This window comes from Struthio camelus, chromosome Z, assembly GCF_040807025.1.
Source record: "Struthio camelus isolate bStrCam1 chromosome Z, bStrCam1.hap1, whole genome shotgun sequence".
NCBI classification, from domain to species: Eukaryota; Metazoa; Chordata; class Aves; order Struthioniformes; family Struthionidae; genus Struthio; species Struthio camelus.
The window spans coordinates 53499086-53526902 of record NC_090982.1 but is presented as its reverse complement, the minus strand read 5'-3'; the positions used below and the strand labels follow the sequence as shown (position 1 = coordinate 53526902).

At 37.4% G+C, this 27817-nt stretch overlaps 1 protein-coding gene across 6 annotated transcripts in view; it reads right to left on the bottom strand.

Moving 5' to 3' along the window:
• MCTP1 (multiple C2 and transmembrane domain containing 1) overlaps window positions 1–27817 on the bottom strand; it is a 296095-nt gene that overhangs the window by 23881 nt on the left and 244397 nt on the right. For all 6 annotated transcript variants that reach the window (XM_068927903.1, XM_068927902.1, XM_068927900.1 and 3 more), the window contains one exon: window positions 16034–16087. In XM_068927903.1, coding sequence (XP_068784004.1) covers window positions 16034–16087 — 54 coding nt within the window. The remainder of the gene's footprint in view (window positions 1–16033; window positions 16088–27817) is intronic.

The following is a 27817-nucleotide window of genomic DNA, read 5'->3' as shown; positions in this document are numbered from 1 at the left end:
GCTGAAAAGCTCTGCTGTTTATTGCTGGAAATATTTGCATATTTGCAAAAGCAATCAGAGTCAGAGGAGCAGTAAGAGAACAAGAAATCAACAGACAGAATCATGGAACCACAAAGTCTCTTCTCTCAAATTCTCCATACAGTGAAATCAGAACTTCCACTCGACTTCCTCAATAAAGACACTCTCACAAATATCTTCCAGTTCTGGCACTAATTTTTTCTAGTAGGAAAAAACTGGAAATATTCTCCTTTTGGCTAAGCATTCCCATCCCAGCAGAATAAATGGTTAATTTTATCTTGTTTTTTCAGTTAAGGAAGTTGGGATTAAGAGAATGAATGACACGCTCATGATTATATCATCAATCACCTACACTGAAAGTTGTATCCTAAGAGCTATTTTGTGTTTCCTTCTCTTGAAGTCTGCAAATCCATGCTTTGACATAGATTCACGTTTATTACATTGTATTTACCACATTTATTACATTTATTTATTTTATTACCATTTTGATTATGGTTGTATAATAGCACGTATGAAAATAAAACATTTAGGAAAATATTCACCATTCTTGAGGGGCTGGGGGGAAGGGTGATCAGAACACCTCCTACCCATTTTCAAATTGAAAATCACTTCTGCTGAGTACTTCCATATTAAATATAATGCATTTTCCTTTCTTTCGGATGTTATTTATGATTTTTGGATTATGACTATTTGGGATTTTATTCATATTTATTTATATGATGGAAGAGCTTAAAAATCAGTTCCTTCCAGTCAATGCCTCGTAATTTAGCAAGAATTTCTTTCACATCCTTAGGTATGGAGCTTTACCTTTCACCATGGCTCCAAGCTTGGGAGAAGCCGCTAGTGCTGAACTTTCAGCTCCCACACGGCATCATACTGTATCGCCTCAGCGAAACATTGCCTCGGCCCAGAAATTTCATTCCCTTTGTATTGACTTTAGTGCTTTTCACTCCTGCGCAGTGGAAAATATTAATGTATGCAGTGGAAAATATTAATGTAGTGCTACAGGGGGAGAGAAAGGGAGGGAATTCACTAACAAGGCTTATTCAAAAACACCGGAGCGTAGACTACAGAAGTGTGCAGCGAGCAAAGCATTTGTCTCCGGTACCTGGAAGCACCTGGGAAATACCCGCGTGGGGTTATGCTAACGCAGAGGGGATGCGGGGAAGTTCCCTTGGCAACCGCAGCTGGCACGGCCTGATTGGGCTCCCTTCAAGGGCTTCACCCGAGACCGTCCCCACCGCAGGCAGAGGGATCAAGCACTTGGTTAGTGCTAGCATTAATATTAATACGTAATAATATCAATAATATTAATAATTGATTGTAGTAACAACCACCGTCATTATTAAGACTTTTTGGTTGTTTGTTCTAGGGAAAGGAGGGGGGAAACTGTCACAACAGAGCCGGGTGGGCACCAGCAGCCTCGGAGAAGGAGTGAGCCTCCCTTCTAGCAGGGGGCAGAAAAGCAGTTAGCTACATCAAAGCAGCTGGGGGAAGAAAGCAAAAGAACATGACACAGCAAGTTAACAGTCGTCTCTGAGCGCGCGGGACAACAAGCAAGCCTAGTTAAGCGAGAGAGTAAAACGGGCACCGTTTCTCAGAAAACTAGTATGAAACAGTTGCTGACCTTCTTGCCTTTTTTTTTTTTTTAAATGCACATTTCACATAGGGACTCTATTTATCTTTCCCAGTTGCTGCCATGTTGTACTTTTAGTTGTATATTGCAAACGCCTGCAAGCCCCCTCCAGTACCAGGACACCAGTACGCACAGTACTGGGTCATCGCACGCAGCCCCAGCTCCAAAGCAGCCCGGATCTGTATGAGAAGCGGCAAGAAGCTACTATTTAACACACCCTTCCATATGCTCATTTCTTTCCAACTTTTTAATTTTCTACTTATGCAGCATAAAATCTCTTGGCTGATTCCAGTGATATTATCACTTCAGAGCTGTTGTGTTGAGCTTTCCCCTCCCCAACTTATCTAAAATTATGGAGCAAAATAGAAGTGCCTTAATTAGGAAGGAATTACATTATTAAAGGAAAGACCTAAAATACTCATTTGGAATATTATTAGGAAGCAATAAGTTTTAATTTCATTCATACATTCAATTTTCCTTATTGTTGCTATAAATGCTACTTTCAATAAAAACATAAAAACACCTCAGCCACAACTTAAGTGGTATAAAAAGAGAAATCTAAATCTGTAAAACAACAAGGATGACTTAACTGCAAATCATGTATAGTTTTTAGTACAGGTAATTTAGTACATCTAATTACAGATGCAGTTTCCTCCTAGAGTGTAAAAGTAGGAAGAATTGTACACGAGACAAGGAGGGAGAAGGAAGAAAAGAAAGATTTCCTAAGTACAAAAACATTTGAAAGTACTACCGGAAGATAATCTATCTAGTCGACAGAGGGCTCTGGCTACGCTTCTGCAAAGCTCACAATTCTCCTTGTATGTTTTTGTTGTTATTCTGAGGAATGATATTGATAGCGCCCAGAAGAAATGTATAACGTCTGCAAGGTATTGACATCTCTGAAGGGAAAGAGTGACACCAAGGATGTCAAGGTGGAGGAGGCATGTTGGAGTGCTCTGCGTCCTTGACTGAACTCAACAGTAGATGAAGGAAAAGCAAAGCAGGATACTGCAAGAGCATAATTCTAAGAGTCTTTCTGTTTAGTTACATCTTTGAGAAAATACACCCTTTCTGATTACATTAAAACCTCCTCCTAGTAAACGGCCTCCTGAAATCAGCCCGGCATTTATCCCAAACTCTCCTCTCCTACACAGGACACTTGAACGGCAGGCTTCGCTGCAGCCCCTCAGCCCCCACAGGGAGGGAGACAGACAGACAGACAGACAGACAGACAGACAGACAGACAGACAGACAGACAGACAGACAGACAGCCGCCCTCCTGACTCACCAGCTACAGCTCAGGTGCCCCTTATGGGGGGCGGGGGGAGCTTTATCTGTCTGGGGAGCTGACAGGAAGTATGGAAACAATCTGTAATGGGTGCAGTAATGGATATAGGAAAACAAAATTGAACGAAAAAGCATCTTTTAGGTTTCCAACATCTAATATTGATTTTGAAGACGATTTTGATTAAAAATAATCATCAGGTGTTTTCAAATGGAGGCATGCATGTAGATTTGAATTCCAATAGTGATGTTTGGCACGGTTAATCTCATTACCCGCAAATATTTTGAGGCTTTTAAACAAATATGTGCATTTTATTTTGGGCAGCACACACAATATACAGTGCTCATTGACATTACATATCCCAAGGGTTCCCCTTAAATCGCGCTGTATTCTATAAAACCCTCATCATGGCATCCTGAGAGCACACCAAAAAAAAGAAGTTACCAGGATCAGTTGGAAAATAAATGTCAGTAGAACAGTACGATTGTTAGGTAATTCCCTTAATAGTCTAAGCATCACTATTTCCCCAAAATAGTCTCTAGAAATGTATCATGTCTCCTTTGTAACTGCTAGTTTTTCCGTTTTCTGTTCCTGAAAACATTTTTAAAGGATGTCCGATACCAGGTTGTTTTTAAACAATTAATTTCATTTCCTGCCTCATACAGTAGGCCTATCTCGTTTCTCTGGCATTTTCTTTTTCACTGGTAAATTTGTAGAAGCCCCTTTTTACTCCCTTTGTGCCTTCCAGCTGATTAATTTGTTCCCTTTCTGCTCTCCTTACCTCTTTCCATAGAACGCTCTAATCGACTGTGTAATATAGTTTGGTCAGATTCTTCTTTTCCATTTTCAGGACAGGTTTCTTTTAACCTTGGATTTTCAAGTACTGTGTCACGGACCTGCACAGACAGGGTATTTCTGAATTCTTTTCCATCCAGAAGAATTGTGAATTAACATAGATCACTTTGGTTTGCTGAACTTGAATGTATTTTGTGGGGTGAAAAATACTCTCTAACGTACTGAATTCTATTTACTTGCCCACAACTTCTGAAATGCTGTGTGTTTACTATCTTAGAGATAACAGATATCTTAAAATTTATTCAAATTATACCTGTACAGTTGAAACGCTCTAGAAAGGCAGAGTCCTGCAGAGAATTTGCTTGGGAATTCTTCACTGAATGTCCTCATATATCTAAGTGAAGCACAACAAAGTGTACAGTCATTTTCTCTCTTCTCTCCTTTCTCCCTTTGCCAACCTTTTTCCTCTGACCCACTCCCCCTGTACTTGCTTAAATAAGAGTCAACTGTGCTGTTCCTTATCAAACTGTAATTTCCTAGAACTATTAATATTTTTGACAAATGACACCATGACTTACTATCTCCTGGGGTTTCGAACTCTGCCTAGCCAATGCACGGGAAATAGGCAGGAGAAGAAATGTTTCAAGGAAAGAGAGAGAAGAGAAAGACCTTTCTTTCACCACTTGAGTTCTAGACACATGAATAGACTTACGAATGTTAACAATCAAACTGAAATCACACGTTAAAATGTTCATATTTAGTATTAAAATGAGAATGAAGAAAAAATATCTCTAAAACTTTGCTGTGAAATCGATGTACTTCCAATAACGTTCGTTAATGACCTAGAAGCACAACATTAAAACTTCTTTTCCTACCAAATATGAAAGAAAAAAAAGGTAATTCAATGTCCTATTCAAGGACCTGAGTCGCTGGCATCAAAACATGAACTGCAGAACAAAAATCTGAACATTTGGGACGGAGGTGAAGGGGGCAGAGAGAGGGGGAAATCAGTGATTTCACCCAAGCCTTAGAGAAAAAAAGGAATAGCAAATGAATTTTCTTCTACTGTCTGACAATAAACAGTGTATTAGTAGGAAAAATCTAAAAAAAAAAAAAAAAACCTCATCTTCTACTTTTCAGAAATAATCTGATTTGGTTATCTGAAGAAATACCAGGCTAAGGTCTACATACCACATAAAATCTTACGAAATGTTTTACCTTTCCTTGCATTTTAATTCTGACATGCTTTTAGCAAATGATATTTCTTCAATGTCCAATAGACTATACCTGCCTTTGGTGACATCTGAGTATACATGCAAGCTCCTTTATGGAACCACAATTTGCAGACACAGATATGCTGAACTTTCCCTATTTTTCTCTCGAGAAATGGTTGCAGGAGCGTGACGACATCGGTAGGCACAGACTTGTTCATCTGCACTACCAGCGACTGGACAGCTTCTCACAGAATTTTTGTGAGGAGGCTTCAACCCTTCCTCGATCTGTTGACTAGGAAGGCACTGCAAGATTGAATTTGCAGGGAAGTTTGAAGAGAAGAGCAGTCTGGAGATTTAGTAAATAACACTAATTAGGAAAGGATCAATATATATCATTTATAGTATGGTCTTCTTGGAGGATTTCACTAGAGCCTGCACCCAATACTTGTGTCCTTCTAAGCGAGATGAGTCACTGAAAAAACAGATGTAAAATCAAAGGATCTGAAATGCCTAAGATCAGAAAGAAAAAGGGATAGTTAAAGATGATAGTCAAAGCTCAAAGGAGCATAAAAATCAAAGATGTGAGTAGAGACATTTGTTTTGTGTTTGCGCTTGTGTGGTTTTTTTGTTAGTTTTTTTTTTTTTTGACCAAGGAGAATGAATGAACAGTTGCTTAAGTCTGACTTGCATCAGGGGAAGATGCAGTACTAACCCAGCCTGCCTTATTTTCCTTTCCAAGGCAAGGAACCTTAAGAAAGAGAGGTTTCTAATGGTCTCTACTTACACAGGTAAGATCTCGACTCCTCCTTACATTTGTAACTAGTATTACAAATCTTAAAAGTGACCTTTGTTTGCTTGATGGGCTGTTTCTTCCCTTAAACACTATTAATTGAATTCTTGTTTAAATTCTTTTGAAAAGCACCTTCAGTCTTATTTAAATGCAACTTTTCCCAAGCCATTGTAGTCCCTCTCCTAATTCATAGGACATTGATTTGCAAACCAACAAAAGCTATGGACTATATACAACTGCTATTTGAATACTGAGACCATTTTCACAACATACTGACAAAATTTCACTGGAGAGAAAAAAAAAAATTCAGCATTTCCAAGAAATTGTATTTCCATGTTTATGCACCAAGAACACAAAATTCAGCATAGACTTTTTTTTAAAAAATCATTGTGTTGGAATACATTCTTTCTGAATCAATAGATCCTGAAGACGATAGGGGAAAAGGATTACACTGCATAACAAATGTTTTTAAAAATTTAGTAACAAATTTGCTCTTGAGCTACAACACTATATAATATAATTTCTGATAATGCAACTTTAAACCTTCCCTGAATGGACCATAACACCTTACTTTTTAATGGAGCGTCCAGAAACCACGACTACTATGCGAACCATTCCTCTATCAAAATGCATGGCTGTATACTATACTTCAGAAAACAGCTGACTGAACTGTTCCTTGATCTTCACTATATGCTATGTATCGATCTAAAATATTCAGCATTTGTTCTTTCGGAGTGGAAAGGAAAGCAGCCCTGGGACTTCACAGAATAGACAAGAAGATGCGTTAGTGTACACACACACACACACACACAAATTTCAAATTCCCCCCAAAATTGAAAGAGTCCGATCATAAATTAACCTCCTAATTAGCAGGAGAGAAGGTATTGCATAGGAATAGTATCTTTTTCCCCACAGCTACTGGTGTTTAACATTTTGATCAAACAATGATTAAAGGCCCAAAAAAGAACTTTTCTGCACTTAATTTTAAATCACAGTTAATGCCATGCATTGAAGGGACAAGGAAGCACTGCCAGAATCACCAAAGGCAGACTCAATTGCAAAGTTCTTTAGTGGAAAATACCCAAAAAGCATATCTGCTGAGCAATTCATCTTAAGTTACTATTTCTGATTGCAAGAAAGCTTCAGATTAGCAATGGTGTTTTCACTTTTTCCCACTATCCAAGCAAAACAGAAAGGAATACTTTTTCAATAGAATATATTTTTTTCCTCTCAGAACTCTGTTAATTAAATGCTATTAGATATCTGTTATATTACATAAATGAAGGGTGTCCATTTTGTTTTTCTAAACTTGTTAGCCTTCAGAACAAAATCACTTTGTTAATGTAAAATCTGTTTTCCCCATCCTGGACTTCTTTACTTCAGGACTTGAACAAACTAATAAAAAATGAAAAAAAAGGGGGGAGCAGGTAAGGAATATAGGAGAAAGAGTAAAAAACAATCCTTAAATATCTAATAACTTTTTTCCTCATATGGTTTTTGATATGTATGAAAATAATCCATATTCATTCTTCAGCTCAATTACTCACAAATAACTAATCTGCAGAATCAAGTAAATCTGTCAGTTGTGCAAGTTTATTTCTCCATGTGCTATCTTGAGATAAGCAGGCCTGTAATATTAGATTTCCACTGACATAATTGTGCATGAATTCTGATCTGATTTAGTATTACATGGTGCAAAGGGTGACACATTTTCTTTAATACAGCCCATTAGAAAAGGAAAGGAATTGCCTGTGTATGAAATCTGAGGAGCTTGACTGAGAGACTGTGGGACTTCGAGGTCAACTCAGTGGAAAAGTAACTTGCTCAACTACCCCAGGCATTAAGCACTGCGACAAGCAAACCTAATACCCAGTATAGTTACTCAGTTAGACAATCAATAAAAACATTACATTATCAGGCTGCTACAGCTGTATGTTAACCTATCGTATTACCTCGTCTGTTCCCAAACCAGCCAAACATGCATTTACTGATCAGGCAGATAATACAGATACCACCCCAATCCTTATGTCACATTTAATACTAAGCCAGGGTGCTAAAACAACTGTGTATTGTTTTTCCATATGTCATAAATCCTACTTTTCAAGGATATCTAACCTAAATTGTACACCAAAACTACATTAAAAACACCACCGAGATGGCAAAGCCAACAGCTGTAACGTATGTCAGATTTACAGTGAGCTCTGCACGGATGCTTGCAGACAGACATGAGTTTTCTGTGCGTTCTGCCTCGGCTCCGAACCGCCGAGGCGCTGTGCAGCCTGGCACGCTGCCCAAGCTACTTTCCTGCAGGGCTGAACCGTCACAGCTTCTGAAGCAGCGCTGACCTGCTTTACTGTGTGGTGGCGCAGCGAGCTCAGCTATGTCTGCACTTATCCATTTAGATGCACCCAAGGCACCTTGCAATGATCCTCTTGCATATATATTCCAATTCCTCGTTCTCATGGGGGTAGACCCTCTCTCTACCGCCCAGGCTTCTCTGCTCAGCTGCCATTACCCTTTCCATCCATTCTTACACCCTTGCTTCCTTTCCAGTTCCTGCACCAGTCATTCCTAGGTTTCACAGCACATTCCTCAGCACATCTCAGTCGGAGGCTTCATGGCCTCTCTCCCTGTCTCCTTGCCTTCTGCCTTCTCGTGCTCTCTATCCCAGGCTGCCTTCTCACAGAGCTTGTTGCGGGATCCTCACCCCTCCAGCTTGTTGCCCACATCTCTGATGGCAGACCTTCGCCTGCTCCCTGTCAAAACTGTCTCTCTGTTTCTTCTTTGTATCCCAGTCTCTTGTTCTGCCAGCGCTGGTTCTTGTTCCCACGGGCTCTTTGCCTCTTTTTTCCATATTGAAAGGCAATATATTCCTCCCTGCACTTATGCTTAGAAACGTGCACAACTGTTTCAATTGAAAGCTCCCATGTTTAAAGAACTGACTCCTAAGTTTTGTTACTCTGGATTGTGAGTACTGGGAAAAAAGCATGTTTAGGATGCGGTGTCCATTTCTATTAGCTTCTGTTTAACTTCTATTCCAACAGAAAGTAGGAAGAAAGAGTGCAGGGTGGAGGAATGGGCAGTAGGGGTTGGGTTTTTTTGTTTTGTTTTTTGTTTTGGACAGAGTTGTATCCTTCCAACCTTGTGGTATCCTAATACAGTTTTTCTTTGCTAAAAGATACATATCCAAAGACGGGCAGTGTAGTGTTGAGGGAGACACCTGGAAACACAATTCCTATTAGAAGGTCTCCAGGAATCTAAAGGTACCTGCCAGTTAGGAGCTGTATGTCCAAGAGCTTCCGCTGGGATGGGTGGAACGAGTCACCCTGTCACAATAAAAGCATATTGGAGTCTTTCTGAAGTAAATTAATTTAGGAGATAAACTACCATGGTAAAGCACCACGCCTCTGGAGCTTCTACAGTGGTTATCAGTAGATGCACAAAATTCATGTCTATAAAATAAAAAGGAAGCAGAATGAAGCTAATTATATGCAGCATTTGTCCAGAAGTTTTACTTAATGTCAAATTTATTTCTCCGGCTGCCAGCCAGTGAAGCCTCAGTAGCTGCAGACTCTGCTTTCTGTTACACTGAGTGCTGTCCTTGTGGATGCTGCTGCACAATACCAGTTTTGTAATTCCATACCAGACCCATCTAGAGGGAATTTTGTACTTAAATTCTTTGGCGTGGGTGATAGTTTCATTTAGTCAGGACTGTATTTTGGCTGGATGATCTATCCAGCAACCTCTTTACTGGATGTAAAACAGATCTCCAAATCAACATTAAGTAAACAGTAAGAAATCTTCTACTGACATAGCCATACTTCAAATAGCACAGAATATATATACATATTGTCTGCAAAAACCTGCAATTTGTTTTCCTGCATTCTGATGTCTTCCTAATGGCAACTGCATAAAGCACAGCAGTGCCCGATTAACTGTGCTGCCAAATTTTTGTAGTTCAAATCACAACTTTTTTTTTGTTTTGTTTTTTTTTGTTGTTGTTTTTAACAAGCATTTCAGTGAAGTGGAAATCGCATACTGGGCTTGAAGGGCAGATGCTTAGTTGTGCTGAGCTGTGAGCCTCAGCAGCAAATCTAAACTGAAAATGCAGACCATGATGTGCCATGATGTGTGGAAGAGATCCATGTTGCTGTGCATGCCGTAAAACTCTGTACTCTCACTTCACATCATCATCTTCTGTCAATACTTCATTTGCATGGACTGTATCAGTTGCATGTCTCTACCAAGGACTGGGTCTATCCAGCACTCATCTTCATGCTGGCATATCACAAACTATCTCACTCTTCTGTAAGGTTTCCAAAGCTGTGTCTTTACCAGTTAATGCCTCTGCTTTCGATAGGACTACGTAAAGACTTGTTTGGTATTGTGGACTCCGCATTGCCCTGTTCTTTCTGGGGGTTCCTAGACAATTTTTGCACTTGTTATCTAAGACAGGTATTTTGGGCTGTTCTTTGGAAGGCTAATCTGAGAAGCTACAAAAAAACCAAAACAAAAAAAAACCCTGAAGAGATATTCAGGTGTCTGACAGATATTCTGGTATCAGTGATTATCTGTTTTGCTTCCAGTCACAAGAGGTTTGTCATGGTGGCTAAAACAGAACCCAGATCTCAGGACTCCATGTGAAAGTGTATTTAAAAATTCTGTTAGAGAATGAGAAAAGGCCCATTCCCCCTGCTTTTCTGAAGCTACGCAACAAACGAATGCCTCCGCACACAGAAAGGTTTCAAAGAGAATCCAGCAGTAAAAGTTTTTGCTTGTTTCCTTCAACACTCATCATTTCTCTCCTGAATCACAGAGAAGACCATACAGATATTTTTACCACAGTCCATTTTATAAACTCACTTTGAGTAGCTAGGCAAAAACAAAACCTTTTCCTTGTCTCAAAGAATTTCCATCTGTTTAGTTACATTAAGAAGTAATATAAAAGAGAAAAATGTAGGGCAATATTATGTCACGTTCTGAAACAGCCAACATAATTAAGATACATTCTTCATTTGATTAAATAATTTATTGAATTATATTTGGGTTACTTAATAAATGAAGGACATTACCCACACTACATTAGTCACAGGTGAAAAAACTACATACATGGATGAGTGTAATTCATTCAGCAGTTTATAGACGCATGGTCACCCAGAGACTATCATACACACATCTCCTTGAGTTTTAAACTTTGGATGCAAGTCTCAGAAATTCTGATCTAACTAATTTTGATTTACCTCCACTAATTTTGATGATATTTCAGAAGAGCACCAGAGTAAAGAAACCTGATTTTAAGAACAAAGTTTCTCAGAAGGCTTGCCAAGTTATCTGTTCTCCAAGGCACACAATTTGGTCATGAAGCACATCTGGTGCCCTGATACTGGGCAGGATGAAAACTGCTTCTTTGTGGAAGCACCTAAGCAATGGACCCGCACGGTCCATGCAAATTCCACAGGGTGCCAGCACCAACAAAATTAGCTCCATCACTGTGAACCAGGATGATCTAATGATCAGAAAAGAGCATCAGCTGCTATTCCAGTTTACAGGCTGAAGTATACCCCATCATCCTGCCTGTTAGGCATGTTTACCACATAAATCTTACGTCTCTTATTGCCCAACATACGGTGATCAAGTGATGATTACTCTAAGTAAATAACTAAATTTAGCTGAAACCAAATTGCACTGAGAAGTTTCACCTTCATTGCAGCTACATATTTTTCCAGATTGTTCCATCAGGTGTGTCTGATACATATAGTGTAGCTAACCTTTCAGAGGGCAGCATTTTTATATGCAGCTACAGCTTTCACTAGAAGCTGCTATTAGATTTTACATTTATAGTTAGTATTTAGGTGCTAAGCATATGCAGAATCTAACGGTGGAATCAAGGTATAGATGAGCCTGCCAACTTCTTCATTAAATTTTGTAATTTTTTCCTCTTTTCACTCCACTCACTCCGTTTCTTTATTGGTTTTTCTATAAGGCATTTATTCTACAGAAAATAATTGCCACTACAATAGATTATAATCTTCTCTTCTATACTCTGTATTTTTGTATTCTGCATCAGAGTCATCCTTCCTCCTCCTCATGATCTATTCATGGTAGAAAATGCAGGGCATACTTCTGAGACAGACTACAAATGTATCTTGGCTTGAAAACAAAGTTAGTACCTCTCAGCAGAGACGATTACAAGCTTTAAAATATACTTTAATTTGACTCAACTATCATTATAAAAGATTTGAGTTACCTTATAAAGAAACAGCATTGACTGAGATCTGCTAAAAATTTTTCAAATAATGAAAGCCTAGACAGAGTAGCCAAAGGTGCAAACTATTTGAATATACTGTATTAATAAAATATTGTTACTGTTAACAAAAAGTTAAAAGAGCATAGTGCCCGTACTGTGTGTCTTCCTCCACTTAAATCTGCAACAGTAGTATTAGTCACTGGCCTGATTCTGTGGTATGCTGAGTGCTTCTCACAAAATACTGAACTGAAATTCTTTGTGATTATCTGAAATCTCATCTGGAACTTGTTCAAAGAATAAAGCTATGGGGAAAGCATATCTAAACTTTCTAAATGACAAAGGAAAATCTGTATTATATACACAGACTATGCATATTGACCGCTACATTGTTATTACTTAACTGTGTAAAAATCCATTTGATAGTTTGTTGATAACTTGACTTCATGTAATTTAACTGACCCTTATTTGCTAAGATACTGTGTAAGCCAGAGTTTGGAAAGTAGCCAAAAAAAAAAATAAAGAGAGAGAGAAAGAGAGAGAGAGAAAGAGAAATCAGATTAAACTGTAAATCTGTGGTTGGCATAGGTTTAGCAAGCAGTGCAGAACATATGGAATGCAGAATCTTGTGCTAGTTCTTTGAAACACTAGTATTAAATTTATGACAAACGCCTGAACCAAACAAACTACATCATCTTTTTCAGTTCTTAAAGATATAATGTGACAAAGAAACAAAATTAGAAAACAGCGCGCCACTATTAAATACCAGTTCATAACTGAGATAACAGGAAATATTCTTGCCATTTTGGTTTATTAGTCATATTTCAATTGAAGATTAAAGTTAGTATTCTCCAGTTAAAAACCATCCTGTGACCTTAAATCTACAGTCCTATCTACCCAAACTGCAGCATAGAGTAAAAAAAAAAAAAAAAAAAAAAAAAAAAAGTTAACAAAAACTAGAATATTAAAATAAGATTTGACGAAGCAAACAATACACTAAGGACAAATCTGTTTTGTCAAACTCCTCTCAGTACTAAACACTGCTACCAATAAAAAGTATTACTTTCACTAAATACGTAAATTTGAATATTTATCAGCCTCAATTTATTACTTCTGTAACTCTGCAATTCAGGGATGTCAAGAAACAGTCCTCCATCACATATCCCAAAACCTACATCAGTGCATGCCCACACGGACCTCATCAAGTAGCCAAAGAGCTGCCCTTTCATTGCAAGTAACTGACTAATATCTAAGCTGGCTCTAAAGAAAGACACTTTTCATAATCGCCCAACAATCTGCTAAGTGAAAACATATGGATAGGCTTAGGTAAAGCCTGCCAGGGGTCTTTACTGAATGGAAAACAGGTGCTCCAGTTCTGTGCCATGTAATACCCCATTTACCGTTAAGTCCAAAGGTTACAGGACTAATAGCTGCCTTGTGGTAATCAGGGAAAGCAAAGACACTAGCCATGGCCAAACATCTGGGACATATTTTACGTACTTGCAACATATGCTTCAGTTTCAATTAAAGTGAGGCTTTGGCACATTTATTAATCTTTTTACTTTTATCGCATAAGAAGACCCATTGACCTGACTTTTCTATTATACCATATGAAAAAACAGAGAAATAATAAAAGCCAGAGGTCACTACCAGCTGGTGTTACAAAACGTGCATTTCTTCCCTCAAAAAACTTCATTTTGCACAAAGCTTTACAAATACATACATACGAACTAAAATAATGTGAAACTGTGCTCCTTTTATTTTGACACATACACACATAAAAAGAACAGCAGTAGTTAACAGAGTATGACTGAGTGTATCACACACACAAAAAACCCAAACCCTCTAACAGAAAAACAAACTGTCCTAACTATACACTTAGGTTTTACAATTTAGCTCAGTGTGCTATAATGCCCACTTCAAGCACTACTGAATGTACACAGTAGCCCATATATTTTATTAAAAAAAAAAAAGAAGGAATTTTACATTCAAATGGGGTTTTTGACAGCATATTACATTATGAGAATTCAAATAAATTGTACTAATGAAGACAGCTTTGAATTTATAAAAATCAACCTAAACAACTTTTGCATAGAAAGATAGCCTTAAATATGCAATAAAAAGGCTCACTGAATGTGTACATGGTAATGTTAAGTACTCGCTTTTATTCAGCCTCGCTAACTATATCTAGAAAAACATTAGAACTCTGGTATCAATTTCAGAAAGCTAAATATTAGATCAGAACATTAAAACCTAGAGTGATATTTCTAATTGGATATGTTCCTCTGGGCATTTGTTAACAGCCATAGAATAGGGATTTTTTTGCCCCCCTGCCCCCATTTCCCCTTTTTATGGAGTTTGTTTAGCAATTTCCAAAAACAACTAAGTAGTAACTAAGCAGACTGGCTTAAACTACAAGTAGTGAAGCATTGTTTGTGACCTAATCATAGTTATTAAAATTTCCAAGAATACACATACTGTTGGGATGGTACTCTTGCACCAGCTCTAATAATAAAGCAAGAGAAAACGGCTACAAATGGATGGCAGATCAGTGTTTATCAGAAGACAAATGATGATTCAAAGCCAGCACGTTGAGTTAAAATACAAGCTCTCCACAGCTACATGACTGACCTTTGCAATAAATCATATATTTTATTGCCAGAAGTGTATGCTCATATCATTTAGTGTTAAAAACCACCACATATGTGTTTTGTAAAAGACGGTTTTGTCACTACAGTGTTTGCTGATTCTGAAATGATGTAGCTAATGGTTTAAGTGATGTATAGAAGAATTTCACATAATATCTTTCTGTCAGTTGTAAAATGTTTGAACTGGCAATGGAATGAGGAAAATACTCATTTTTTTATCATCTCTCAAATCTTAGGTGTTAGCTAACAGAAAAATAATCATTCAGGGGATTAACTAATCACAGTGAATTTTCTGACATTTCAAATGCTGCTGCCAGCATATGAATTCTTACAGTGGTATATAACTGTACATCTCAACTAGAAACAAAGGTCAAGGGCATAAATTAAGATACACTGTTTTTCTCCTCTCAAAAAAAAAAAAAATCATTGCTTTCCTACAACAGGAGTGGGGGAACATCTGTGAAGGTCAAAATCATCTGTATTTTAATTCAGAGCTGTTGTAAAATTATCTCTTTTTTCTCTCTTTTCTTTCACAAATATCATTTTACTGGTATGAAAATACCAGAAACAACAAGGGTATCTTCACTATACTTGTCTCACCAGAAAGCTGTCCTACCAGTGCTAGCCACTGCTTCAACGGTGCAAGGTCATTCTAATTTCTTTTTTCTGTTTTTTCCCCTCTCCCTGGGGGACAACCAATCCAAGCAGTCCCATAGCTTGGCTCAATGAGATGTGGAAAACGAGCTGTTATTTACTGTGGTTGCAATCCTCAACCCAACCAGCAGCCTCCAAACTGAACCACATTTTCTCAAATAGCTGAATGATCTGCAATAGTTTCCCTGCTTGCTGGGCCACAATGCCAACTCCACGCCAAGTGGATGTCTATGAGAATTGTGATTATTTAAATGTCATACAGAGTGCAAAACATTTCAGCCATTCTTCCACCAAGTAATTCTTTGAAAATTATAGATGTCAATATCCCATCTTTAACCAGTATGGAGTTGCTATTTTTACACCATCCTTCCCCTAAAGTGCAGCCCTATTTGTAATACTCAAGACAGGACAAATTTTTGTCCTTCAAAAACAGTTGTCACTGCAGTTATCTTCACAAGAGCTATCAAGTTCCAGACATGCTGAATTATTTTTGTTCCTGGCAGAAAAAATATTTGACCCAGCTCTGGACCGAAAAAAAAAAAAAAAAAGAAAAAGAAAAAAAAAGCAGCAGGATTTATAGTCCCCTATCCTTTCCTGCAACACACAGTAGCATTGTTAGGATGATAAACAGCTCTGTCCAATTTTCTGGACTAAAACACTTCAACTCCTTTTTTTAACTGTCTGTAAAAACAGTGTCATGTCTAAATTCTCCCATCCCCAGGTACCCAAGTGCTAGGAAAGATAATTACCTTGTCATCTCTGTCATCCTCTTCTTCCTCGTCCTCTAGCATGTCCTCCACTACCTGCAGACAGAAACAGTAGTAGTTGTCATGATTTAAAAAGGAAGAGTTTTGTTCTGTCAATTGTGAACCTTTTGTAGATGAAAACTTTATCAACATTTGAAATAAATGCACAGAAGGAAAATGTACAACTAGAAAAAACACTTGATCTAGAGATTCAAATTTAGGAAAGCGTTATAGCTTTAATTGACCTACGTTAGGGAATTATACACTGAAAATCTTTCCTGTAAAAAATGCTTGCTTGACAATTTAAGTATTTAAAAGGTAGTTCAAAATTCATTGCGTGATAGATTTAACTAAAGGAATCCCTTGTCAGCTCCACTGGTGGCTACACAGTACACACAAATGCTTACTTTAAGTTTACTGATATCTGGAGAAACATGCAACATTTTTAATAGAATTGCCAACGTTCACCAAGAGATTTTTAGAGAATTCAGTGCTAAGAATAAATTCATACTAGCTTGTCTCTTTATGATCTGCAACAGTGATATACACTGCACATTCCATTAGCATTAGCACTATGTTTCTTAACATTGATTTTATACAACCTGTGCATCATCTAACCTTCTGCACGTTCATTGCTAACTGCAGTTACCACACGTATGCATCAAAGCGTTTTTTCCATCTAAACAAATTCATTTCAGTCTAACACTCTGAAATACATAAATATATACACAATTCATTTTTTACAAATATTAATTATTAATCACAGCATGAACACTGAAGGAAACGCTACTAAATCTCTTTACAGAGAGAGGAAATGACTTTCAAAAGATGGTCAGTGGCAGATTCAGACTTAAAACCCATAAATTCCTCTCTCACAACACTGTGATCAAGCCCGTAGCCTACCCTGTGGGGAAACTTCTCTATTAATGAAACTAAAATAAAGTTGTATCTCTTTATACTAGAAAAGAACGTGGCTCTTTATATTACGATTTTTTTTTATTAAAATAAAAGAACATCCACAACGAATCTGATCAATGATTCACCTAGCTCTGTGGATGCTTAGTACATCACATACTATAAAATATACATAAAAGGTTAAGAAAAGAATAAACTCATTGATGCAATATATTAATTTTTTGACTTCTCTTACACTGAGTTTCCAGCAGTTGAGATAGTACTTACTTTTTTATGTAGATGAAGTTATAAATTATTATGCAGTATCATTTTAGTGTACCTTGTCATTTAAAACAAAACATGAAAATTATAATTTTGTAATTTCTCCCCACACCACAGCTGAACAGATATTCCCATTAGATTCAAGTCCACGTGCAAGCACTAAAGGACTTTAACACTAATCCAAGGGCCAAATTCATTCTTAAAAATGTTAACAAAAAGTTAAAAAAAAAAAAAAAAAGAAGTGAGATAATATAATTCTGAATATCAGTTGAGGCATCTGGCCTTTGGAGTGGCAGGGCCGGTCAATTGTCAAGATCCCAGTCAGTCATGTTACATGTGCCCATGCACAGACAGCTATAAACGACATGTACACTGAGACTTGATTTAACATGCAAGTAGAAGGAACAATTAATCCTGAATTCATTCCTGCAAAACAGAACAATTTCACTAGGAGTGTGACCAGCCTTCTGCAACCTAGCACAGTCTCCGACCTGAGGATGGTCTTTACAGAAAGAAGGCAGGTGTGAGTCTCCATAGGTTGTAGGAAGAATCAAATCCATGTTCTAGTGCCAAACTTAAAAAAGCACCTCCCTCACTAGTTTCTCCTGTGCTTGCTGTTTAAGTCAGCTCTGCTCCGTCAGAGACAACAATCAGAGTTCAGGACTGTGACAGGTGGGTCACACTTCTTAGCAGTAAGAGAGGAAAATGTTGAGAGCATACTGCTGAAATGCTTGTTAGCTATTTTTATACAGCTCCTGGCTAGCTCAGTGGGCTATTTTATAGATCCCACTTGGAGGTGCTTGAGGATGTGGTTTCATATACTCTTCTATGGAAGCAAAGACATTTTCATTTTCCCATGCACCTGCTTCATCTTGAACTGCTTCCTCCTGTCCTCTCTTTGTAGCACACTGTCTTCTTAATTGCGCTGTTCCAAGCGTTTGTGGAGCTGAGCTATAAGCTACATCACTGGAATGATCAAGTTGTTCTTTTTTAAAGAAACCTAAATTTTTTGACTTGGATCATTTCAGTGGCCCAGTTTACAGAACAGCTCCAGAAGCACTTGCATCAGCTCTACTGAGGAAATGGTGAACTGAGAAGAGAGGATAAAAATAAGCTGTTAAGGGTTGCAAAGAGACGGAAACCTCTTAAATCAGTTTTGCCACACACAAGTCTCCAATTACATCATTTGGTGACTAAAGCCCAAGGTATAAACCTGAATCTGTTGACTGAGACACTGCCTACGCCTAGAGCTAACTCAGCAGGTCTCTTACTTTTCAACACTAATATTCTCCAGACATTTAAAGATCTCTTTTATGTACATGCAGAAATTCATAGTCTTGACAGGATTGAACAGCAGAATGCCTATCTCACATTAGTTTGGAGACAATTAGATGAATTGGAAATGTCTAAAAATTGTTGCAAATGATGGCACCTCACTGAATCACTTACATGACAATACCCATTCTAAATTATCTGGATAATAATACTTCTAACTCATACTTTATTTCTTCATCTAATGATTTCAAATGACTTTACAAGCTTTTACAGAGTGGCAAAATGTTAACTTGTTCAAAGGACACAAAAAGTCCTTTGAAATCCCTTGAGCCAAGGACTGAGCCCAGATTTTCAGCTTCTCCATTCCATATTTTAAATCCAAAGCCACTACCAATCTACACTCATCTACACAATGAAATATAGTCCATGCTTTCACGCATCTTGAAATTCAAAAGTAGGAGTTAAAAAAAAATTCTTAAGAAAATAACGATACAATATTACAATTGATTAAATCACCCAGGGCAAGTTTCTTCAGGACTTTGTTACACAAATTGAAACACGGAAAATAGGTGATTTATAATCATATGCTGTATGAAGAACTGGTATGCTGAAGCCACTGAAGTACAATCCATTTTTGCAGAAGAATGAAGCAAGAGTTTACAAGATAGGTTCAGTGAACCTGAGCAACAGATTTTAATGTTGTGCTTAGAATACTGTAGAAACAAAAGCCCACAATGGATTTTTTTTTTTTCCTGTGATTCTCACGTACTGCTATTCAAATAAACTACATGTCTGCCGTTTCGGTTTGAAGCAACATAGTACAGTTACTCAGATCTCTACATCAACACTATACCTTTTCAATGGTGGGGCTGCAGGGAGGAAAGGGAGGGAAAGAGGCAGGGAGTGGGGAGAGAGGGAGAGAACAGGAAAAAGCACACGAAGATAAAATGAAACATTAGAGTTATTTTATTAAAAGTTCTATGGCAAAAATCTTAGATTGCCTCTAGAATACTCGCTCTAAATTATGCCTTCCGATACCTTGCTTGAAATCAAGTAGTATTAATCAAACAAAGGAAGGGCACCGGGGAAATCAGAAAGATCTAATGCAAGCAGTTAAAAGTGACATGACCTTCTGTAATGTCACTTGTCACAGACTTATATGCCGCATACTGGTAGAAGGTCTTGAAAGAACCTGATTCTTGGTACTGTTCCTTGAATGTAATACTAATATAGATGACATTTCAAAAAACACACGTAGACGGCCTCAAATATGGCATGTCAGCTACTTCATGGCCAAACAGTAAGCAGATGATGTTTAAATGTTGCAAAATAACATCCTTTCTGCACAAAATAGTCCTATTAAAAACCCACTAATCAGACACAGCCTACAGCCTAATTTGTACATACTGCCATTGCTCTTGACCCATCCCCACCTTCTTGGAGGTAAAAGAACTCTGTCTATAAATATTGTATAATTCATACAACATTACCGGGGCGATTGTTCTGTAGCAGCAGCAACTACACATAATGACGATAAATCAGATTACCAGAAGCAGCATAACCATCATCTTCGCCTGGTGGAGAAAACCAAATATCTGCGGACCAGAATGCAGTCCTGCTAGGAAGTTGACAATTAATTGCAACTTGTATTTATTCTAAAAATGATCTAATGACTAGCTATTAATAATACATTACAGGATAGGATTTTTGAGAAAATTATTCATTTTGACTTCAAACACCAATACCTGCAAAATATGATTGAATTCTAGTTATTTACAAGCATCTTAAATCCAAATTCCATGATTGCGCATGATTTTGAAACACGGCCCGAATCTAAACATTCCATGGAAAAACAATACGTTGGCACTGAATAGCATTTTTAATGAAAGAACCTTTTCTCTTACTGAGTATCTGATACAGAATGTGCAATCATCTACTCACTCATGAAATGTCTTCTGTTACAATTTCTTTGGCTAATCCAACAGAAACACCTGCTCAGAGGATACTCTGATGTCTTTATATGTTAACAATACCAGATTTCCGTTTTGCGCTAATAGGCAAAATAATCAAAAAATTAAAGGAGAGAGGCACTACCACACTGCAGATATGCCTAATGACTGTTACCTTAGTACATTTTTTTAAATTTTTAATATTTTTATTAATAGCTCAGCTTTGTAAAGTGCGTGGCAACCCCCTATCATTAGTGCCTCTCTAGATTTGCTTATATTTTACTGGATTTAGTCCTTCAGAAATATATGGTTTCAAAGGAAAAACAAAGAAAATCCCACTTTCTATGCTGTAACACACGCTACATTGTCAAACTCTGCAGATATTTATATTTTCACATACAGATTTTAACATCCAGAAGCTCTAGTGAAACAAAAGAGAGAATGAGATTTGAGCTTGATTTAAATACATTTTAGAAATGCAAAGAATGTGGTTGGAATTGTACTGTTCAGGACTGTTTGGATTTCATTTAACTCATTTTGTCTGGACGTAATCTACACCATATGTTTGTGTGTCACTCAATTTACAGTGTTTATGTGTAAATGTAATATAAAATTACGCAATGTGTGTGGATTAGGGAGGATGCACACAATCACTCAGGCACTTCCAGGTCATTTCAGAGCGTTCAAGATGAAGCAAAGATTTGTGTTGTCAATAAGGCTGTTTTAACTGTGTTTTTGTGGTCATTTTCACAACATGACACCTGCTTCTTTTGCAGAATTGCTAAGCAACTACACACAAGATATAATCTGATTAAAATGTCCACCTTCTTAATACCACATTTATAAGAAAAATAAAATTCATATTAACAGATTCTGATTTAATAGCGTACTATATCTGGAATACAGCCAATCCTGATTTATACTGTTCATGTTTTGACCTTGGAGCATTTAATCTGCAGCAATCATCAAGAAAACTCAACCACTAGATTTAATAATAATTAGCACGATAAGCTTGCCAGTGAGGTTGAATATATTGCAGTACAAAAGACAGCAGACTAAAAAGAAAAGCATTAGTACCTAGTACCGCTAAAATACTTCCTGATATTTACAGAGACACTCAAATACAATTATTTCTTCTTACAGAACGCATTTTGTTAGCTTATTCTGGGAACTGATCATATTGTAATTTAGTCTGATTCTTAATAGGAAATGAGACTTTAATACAGCTATCAGATGCTTTTTGATGCATGCTACTGATTACATGTAGTTCTGTAATATCAACAACAGAATTTTTATTTGCAGTATAATACGTTTCTTGGCAACATGCATGGGTAGTAAATACTGTTTATTATACAAGAAGATGTAACCTTTTTCCTGTTGTCAGCTTTATATGCCCACAAAATTCAGTTACTAATGTAGTTAAGACTAAGTCATTTTTAACAAAAAAATGGCCTAAGTAGAAGGATTTTTCACTATATTTCTTTCAATACTTGGTTCTCAATTACTTTAGCTCTTTCTTGGATTTACACAATGCACTGTGAACTGAATAGCAGGTGTTTATTTGAAGTATGTCTCCATCTAAAGGCTTCAATATGTACTGTACATTCATCTTGAAAAATATCAGATTTTTCTGGCTTTAGAATGCTTCATTTTTAATTCCGCAGAACCAAAAAAAAAAATTCTTTGCTTGGCTAAACATCAAGAGAAATTTTATTACTATGCAGGAATTTGAAAAATTAACACCTTCTCAAAATTGTCAGCTAGAATTCTTAGGCAAAATCTCATAATAAAATAGTTTACTACATATGTCAACAGTATAAACAGGCAATTGCTTGTTTTCATTGTGATCATTAATTGTCTTCAGCTACTTTTAAGATTTTAGAAGGCCAAATACCTTTCTTGTATAAAACGGTGTTTAAGTTTGCGGGTGTGACAAAATCCATTACAGTCAAAGTTGGGGCTGATAGGCTTTTTATTAGAAAAAGGTTCTTGTGTATGTTATGGGAAAATGTATATAATACGTATATTATGATAATTTTATTTATTTTTTAAAAGAATTAGGTATTGATATATTTTGATAAATATATCAATATTGCAATGTAACTCTAAAATCATTAGCCTTAATTAAAATGTTCTAAAGCAAAATAAAAGCAAATCAAAGCTCAGTGAGATAACTGCGGGACTATGAGACTTTTTTGCTACAGACTAAACTGATCTCAGTTAATAAAATATTGATTATTTATATAGCCACTACAACCTGCCAAGTCCATCTTCTTGCCACGCAAATCTGAATGCAAATACAAAAAAAATGTTTGTCTCATTGAAAAAAATGCCTCTACCTGCAGTGAAGTGTAATTTTATTTTAGATGCCCAGAGTATTGCAATAATTTATTTGAAAAGTGTGGCAAAATTAAAAAAATCTGTTTATGAGGGGAAAAAAATACGCAATACGCTTTTTTATATTGCAAAGTCTAGGACAGGATTTTGGCTCTGGTGTTTTGTTTTCAAGTGACCAAATCCAGATATAATATTCTGAATCTGTAGTGCGTTTTTTTATGCTACGGGGATGCAAACAGCTGGGTAAAGTTTTAGCAAGGAGTTAACGTATACCTTTATACTGCGTATAAACCTCTGAAGCAGGGGATTCTAACTGCAGCATAGATAGTCTCTTTAACTGTAGCTCCACAAATAGCCAATTGCAATATTACATTCCATTACGTTGCAGAAGAGAAATGCTCCCTGCTCGACTTAGATCTTTATATAGTGTACTGTGAGACTGTTAAATTAGTGCATAATGCATTTAAAATATTTATAGTACCAACATTTAGTTAAGTAACCTTTATGTAAGATTTATGTTGATTTGTTCATTTCTCATTTAATGGCAAATTATGAAGAGCATGTTTCATAAAGATAATTCTCCATTTAAATTCAGCAGGCCATTAAATATTAAAATTATGTTTCTGATGCAATCTAGAGCAAATTTGTCCAGCTTCAGCGATTATTTGCTCTCATAAAAATTAGACTTGATTAATAAAATTTAAATGCTTGATTAAGCTGACATTTTCATGTTTCTTTCTGATTTATTAAAAAAAGCCCCTGTCCCATAGTGGGGCAGTACGGTGTGCTTTTCCTCCCTAACTATATGGACAGTACAGAAAGAGCAAACAGCTGTCTGAGGACAGCAGTGGTTCTCAGGAGACCACTTAATATTCAGGCACATGTTGCCTGTGGTCTTTGTGCTCTGATAGCATCCAGACTGAACACAGAGTTAGATGATGACTTGTTTACAGAAGCCTTTCCAACTTACTTTACGAAGGATAACAAACGAGCAATTGCAAGCTTGCACTTCTGATTAAGTTGGTAAAAGCAAGGAAGGCTGCTTGTTTTAAGAAAACCTGGAGTACTTTCTTGCACCGTCTGGCTCAAGCAGAAACAGAACGAGCCACGCTTTCTACTCCGACAGAGGAGCGCAGAAGGCTAGTTAGCGGTGGATAGTGAAGAAATGGTAAAACCCTTGGCTGTATAATGTTGGAAATCATTCTATAAAAGCAACTGTATTTTCCTTACTTTCAGAGGTAGGGTATATTAAACTGGTTTTATATACTGTTCTATATGCAACTCCTTTCTCAAGCACTTACATTTTGGAAATCCTGTTGCTGCTTTGCTGTTGCTATTTTATTGAAGGTAAAGCTTTTCAGCAAAGTATGCCTAGACCTGGAAGCCAAGGTGATATACCCCGTCTAACAACCCTCCTCTGTGAAATCTTGGGCAAATGACGTATTCCAGTCTCTCTCTAGCTAGAACAGGAGAACAACAACACTTATTTTTGCCACAAGTTCATAGCGAAAATTTAGTCCACAGCTAGGAATCATTGCTGACTCCCTGGCAAAAGAGACACTGGCCTTCAAGAACAAGTGCACAAAACAATTCTGCACAGCATATGCAATGGATCTGAAACATTTGGTGTTTGTCCTGTATTCTGTCTGTGGAAACCCTTTCAAACTATGAGCTTACGGATCCATGCTTCCATGCTTTAAGATAGTAATGCACAGAAACACACCAAAAGCAACAGTGCCTTGTTTATTTGCTTGGCAACTCCGTTTTCAGTTTGCAGAAGAATAGGTGATTAGAGTCAAGTATTATCTCGGTGACGTTTGTTTATTTATAGACTATACATGAAAGTAGCATTTCCTGCCTCAAACAGGAGCAGCAACAACACTGCCACCTTGTCCCCAAAGGAAATGATTTGCACTGCAATCATGAAAGCTCTTCTAGCTGCAACTGAGCTGGGGTTACACCGCCACCTCAAGCTCCTGTCACACTTACCACCCTCTCTTGAGGTAAGAGGGAATCCAATGAGATGGAGATATTCATCGGCATCTTTCTTCCCCTTCCCCCTTCTATTTTTCTCCACGTTGTAATTTCCAGAACACAGCATAGAGATAGTTGGAAAAAAAATCTGAATATACACACACAGATTAAAATAAAAGTATATAGAAGCCAGATATTCCATAACTCCATCTTTTTATAATCAGAGAAAAATTCTCTCAGTGGTCTTCTGAGAATCTAAATGAGTAGTACTCCATGAAACTCAATGAAATGTACCAACAGAAACTGGTTAAAAACTCAAAATGAAAAATAACTTTTATAAAAGTTATTTTTCTTCTAGTCTCAAAATTTAAGTCTAAACATGTCCAGCTCTACCTTGTAATGGCAACATATACTCTAGAAATTTAAGTCATCAAAGCCTATTTTGCAAAAAATCTCCAGTGAAACTAAAAGATGTATTGTACCATTTTATATCACTCTTACAAGATTAATAATATGTGTATATACTCTATTATACAGACTCATAAAAATTTGTATATGGCACATTAACTCCCAGCTGCTCACCATCATTTTCTATGCAATGACATGTGCAACTTGAAACTTCAAGAGGAAATTAGCTATTTAATATTTCCTTAAATGCCCTAAGTATTAACTATAAATGCAGGATGTGAACCAAAGTGATTACACATCTTCTCCACAGTGCTATATATGGCAGAAGACCACTCATAGTTAACTCCAAGTATGTGCAACGTCCTTCTATTAAATTTTAAATTGCTTGGGAAAAAAAAAACTGACAAACAATAGACCAAAAGGAAAGTAGGACTAGTATCTGCAAACAGAATTTACTGATATTTAGGCCAGGATCATATAGGCTTCAGCAAGCAGAAATTTTAGCAGAAATGAGAAGGAAAATAATTCAGGGAGACAAATATAGACAAGAAACATGACTACCACTTCCCCTCCTCAGGCAAACTTTTGCTAGAGAAACTGCAGCTCCAGTCCAACACTGCAAGGTCCTATGCAGCTGGATGAACTCAAACAGCATCTACAGAATTGAGTGGATTGTTTAAGATTTTCTCCACAGCCTCTGTTGGGCAAAGACACGACTACAAACTAAATGTATAGATGGTTCCAGTACAGAAAGCACAGAAAAGAGAGGAAAGGATAATGGTTCCTGCCATGAAGCCAGATTTTCCTGAACTGCAACGTTAAGGGTCCCACCAATACACTAAGGTTTGATATGCACACCCACTGCAGCTTCAGAGAATCCATCACCAACTCTGTGAAAAAGCAGCACATATCAATTGTTATTATCTTCCCACTATAGCCTATTGAGAATCATTGAGAATGAGAGTGCTCCAGATGTGTGATGTTAGCTACAGCGTGCTAGCAAGAGTGGGCACTTTAAATAGACACCGTCTATTTGAATTTTGACGAATGTATTATCTATAGAATGCAAGTCTCTTACATGCCATGTTTTCAGAAATGCCTCCTATTTCATTCCATTGTAAAAACTATACCACAAGCTTTTCTGGCCCCGAACCTTTTTTCTAAAGGTTTGCTCCTGAAAAATAAAACAAAAAACAAAACAAAACAAAAAAATCCCACCCAACCAGTCTAGAAACACTGCCTCCAAGGAGATGTGAACTCTTTCCTGCTTTCGCATTTCTGTTGCTTACTCTCAACTCCTAGCCTTTTTAGCTACATGTAGAAGAAATTTTCCAATTTCATGGCAAAAATTATGACCAGGGAAATGAAAGAGAAATTTTGGCCAACCCTCCAATTCTTGCTGCTTCTTGATTCTCTGTAGAAGACCCAAGAAGAGACAACATATTTTCTGCCTCACACAGAAGTAGTTGATAACATATTTGGTAGGAGGACATGAGCATGAACAGTTTCCCCAAGAGCAACTCATGAGTGTCCTCATCAAACATTCATGAAGGAAGGAGATAAAAATCAAATATCTTAATAGCTTACACATAATTCCTGTCAAAGGCACAGAGACACCTCACTATAGGTGTCTAGATCAGTCAGTGTGGCTGTATTCAAGAGCTGATGAACAAACTGTTAATTATTTCACAGAATCACAGAACGGTTAAGCTTGGAAGGGGCCCCTGGAGATCATCTAGTCCAACCTACCTGCTCAAAGCAGGGGCATGGTTTCAGGACCATGACCAGTCAGGTCTGAGCATCTCCAAGGACAGAGACTCCACAACATCCCTGGGCAACTTTCTTCAGTCTTTGATCACCCTCACAGTAAAAAAGGTTCCTCTTAATGTTCTGCATTTCAATTCGTGACTTTTGTCTCTTGCCCTGCCACTGGGCACCACTGAGAAGAGTTTGGCTCCATCTTGTTCTCACCCTCCCATATGGTATTTATACAGATTCATAAGATTTCCACCCCACCTCAAGTTTTCTCTTTTCCAGGCTGAACAGTGCCAGCTCTCTCAGCCTGTGCTTATATAGCAGATGCTTCAAACTCTTAATCACGTTTGTGGCCCTTTGCTGGACTTGTGCCAGTACATCCATGTCTTTCTTGCACTGGGGAGCCCATAACTGGACTCAGCATTCCCGATGCGTCTCAGCAGTGCTGAGCAGAGGGGAAGGTTCACCTCTCCCTTGACCTGCTGGTCTCACGCAGTCCAATAGACTTATCTCCCACAACCAAGGGCACTCCTCCTTGTCCCAACCTCATTTCACTTTTATTTCAAGTAAGGACTTGCACACATAACTGATTATGGGTCAGAGAATGTGGCAGAGTAATCACTCTCATTCTTAAATGAGTAGGGGCATGACTGAATACCTCAGACGATTTCACATTATTTCACAAGAAAGTAAGTTCCAAAATACTTCAAAGAATCTGATGCCTGAGAGGACAACGCAAATGATACCTTGGCTGTAAAGATATTCAAATAAAGGTAAGTTAAGGTTGTTTCATCTGTCATATCCAGACAGAAACTTAGTGAATGATTTCATTGATCTGCAGAAGAGTGCAATCTCAAATGCTTCAGCTGATTAGACAACTGATATTGTTATCTAGTGTGGTTATTACAATGGA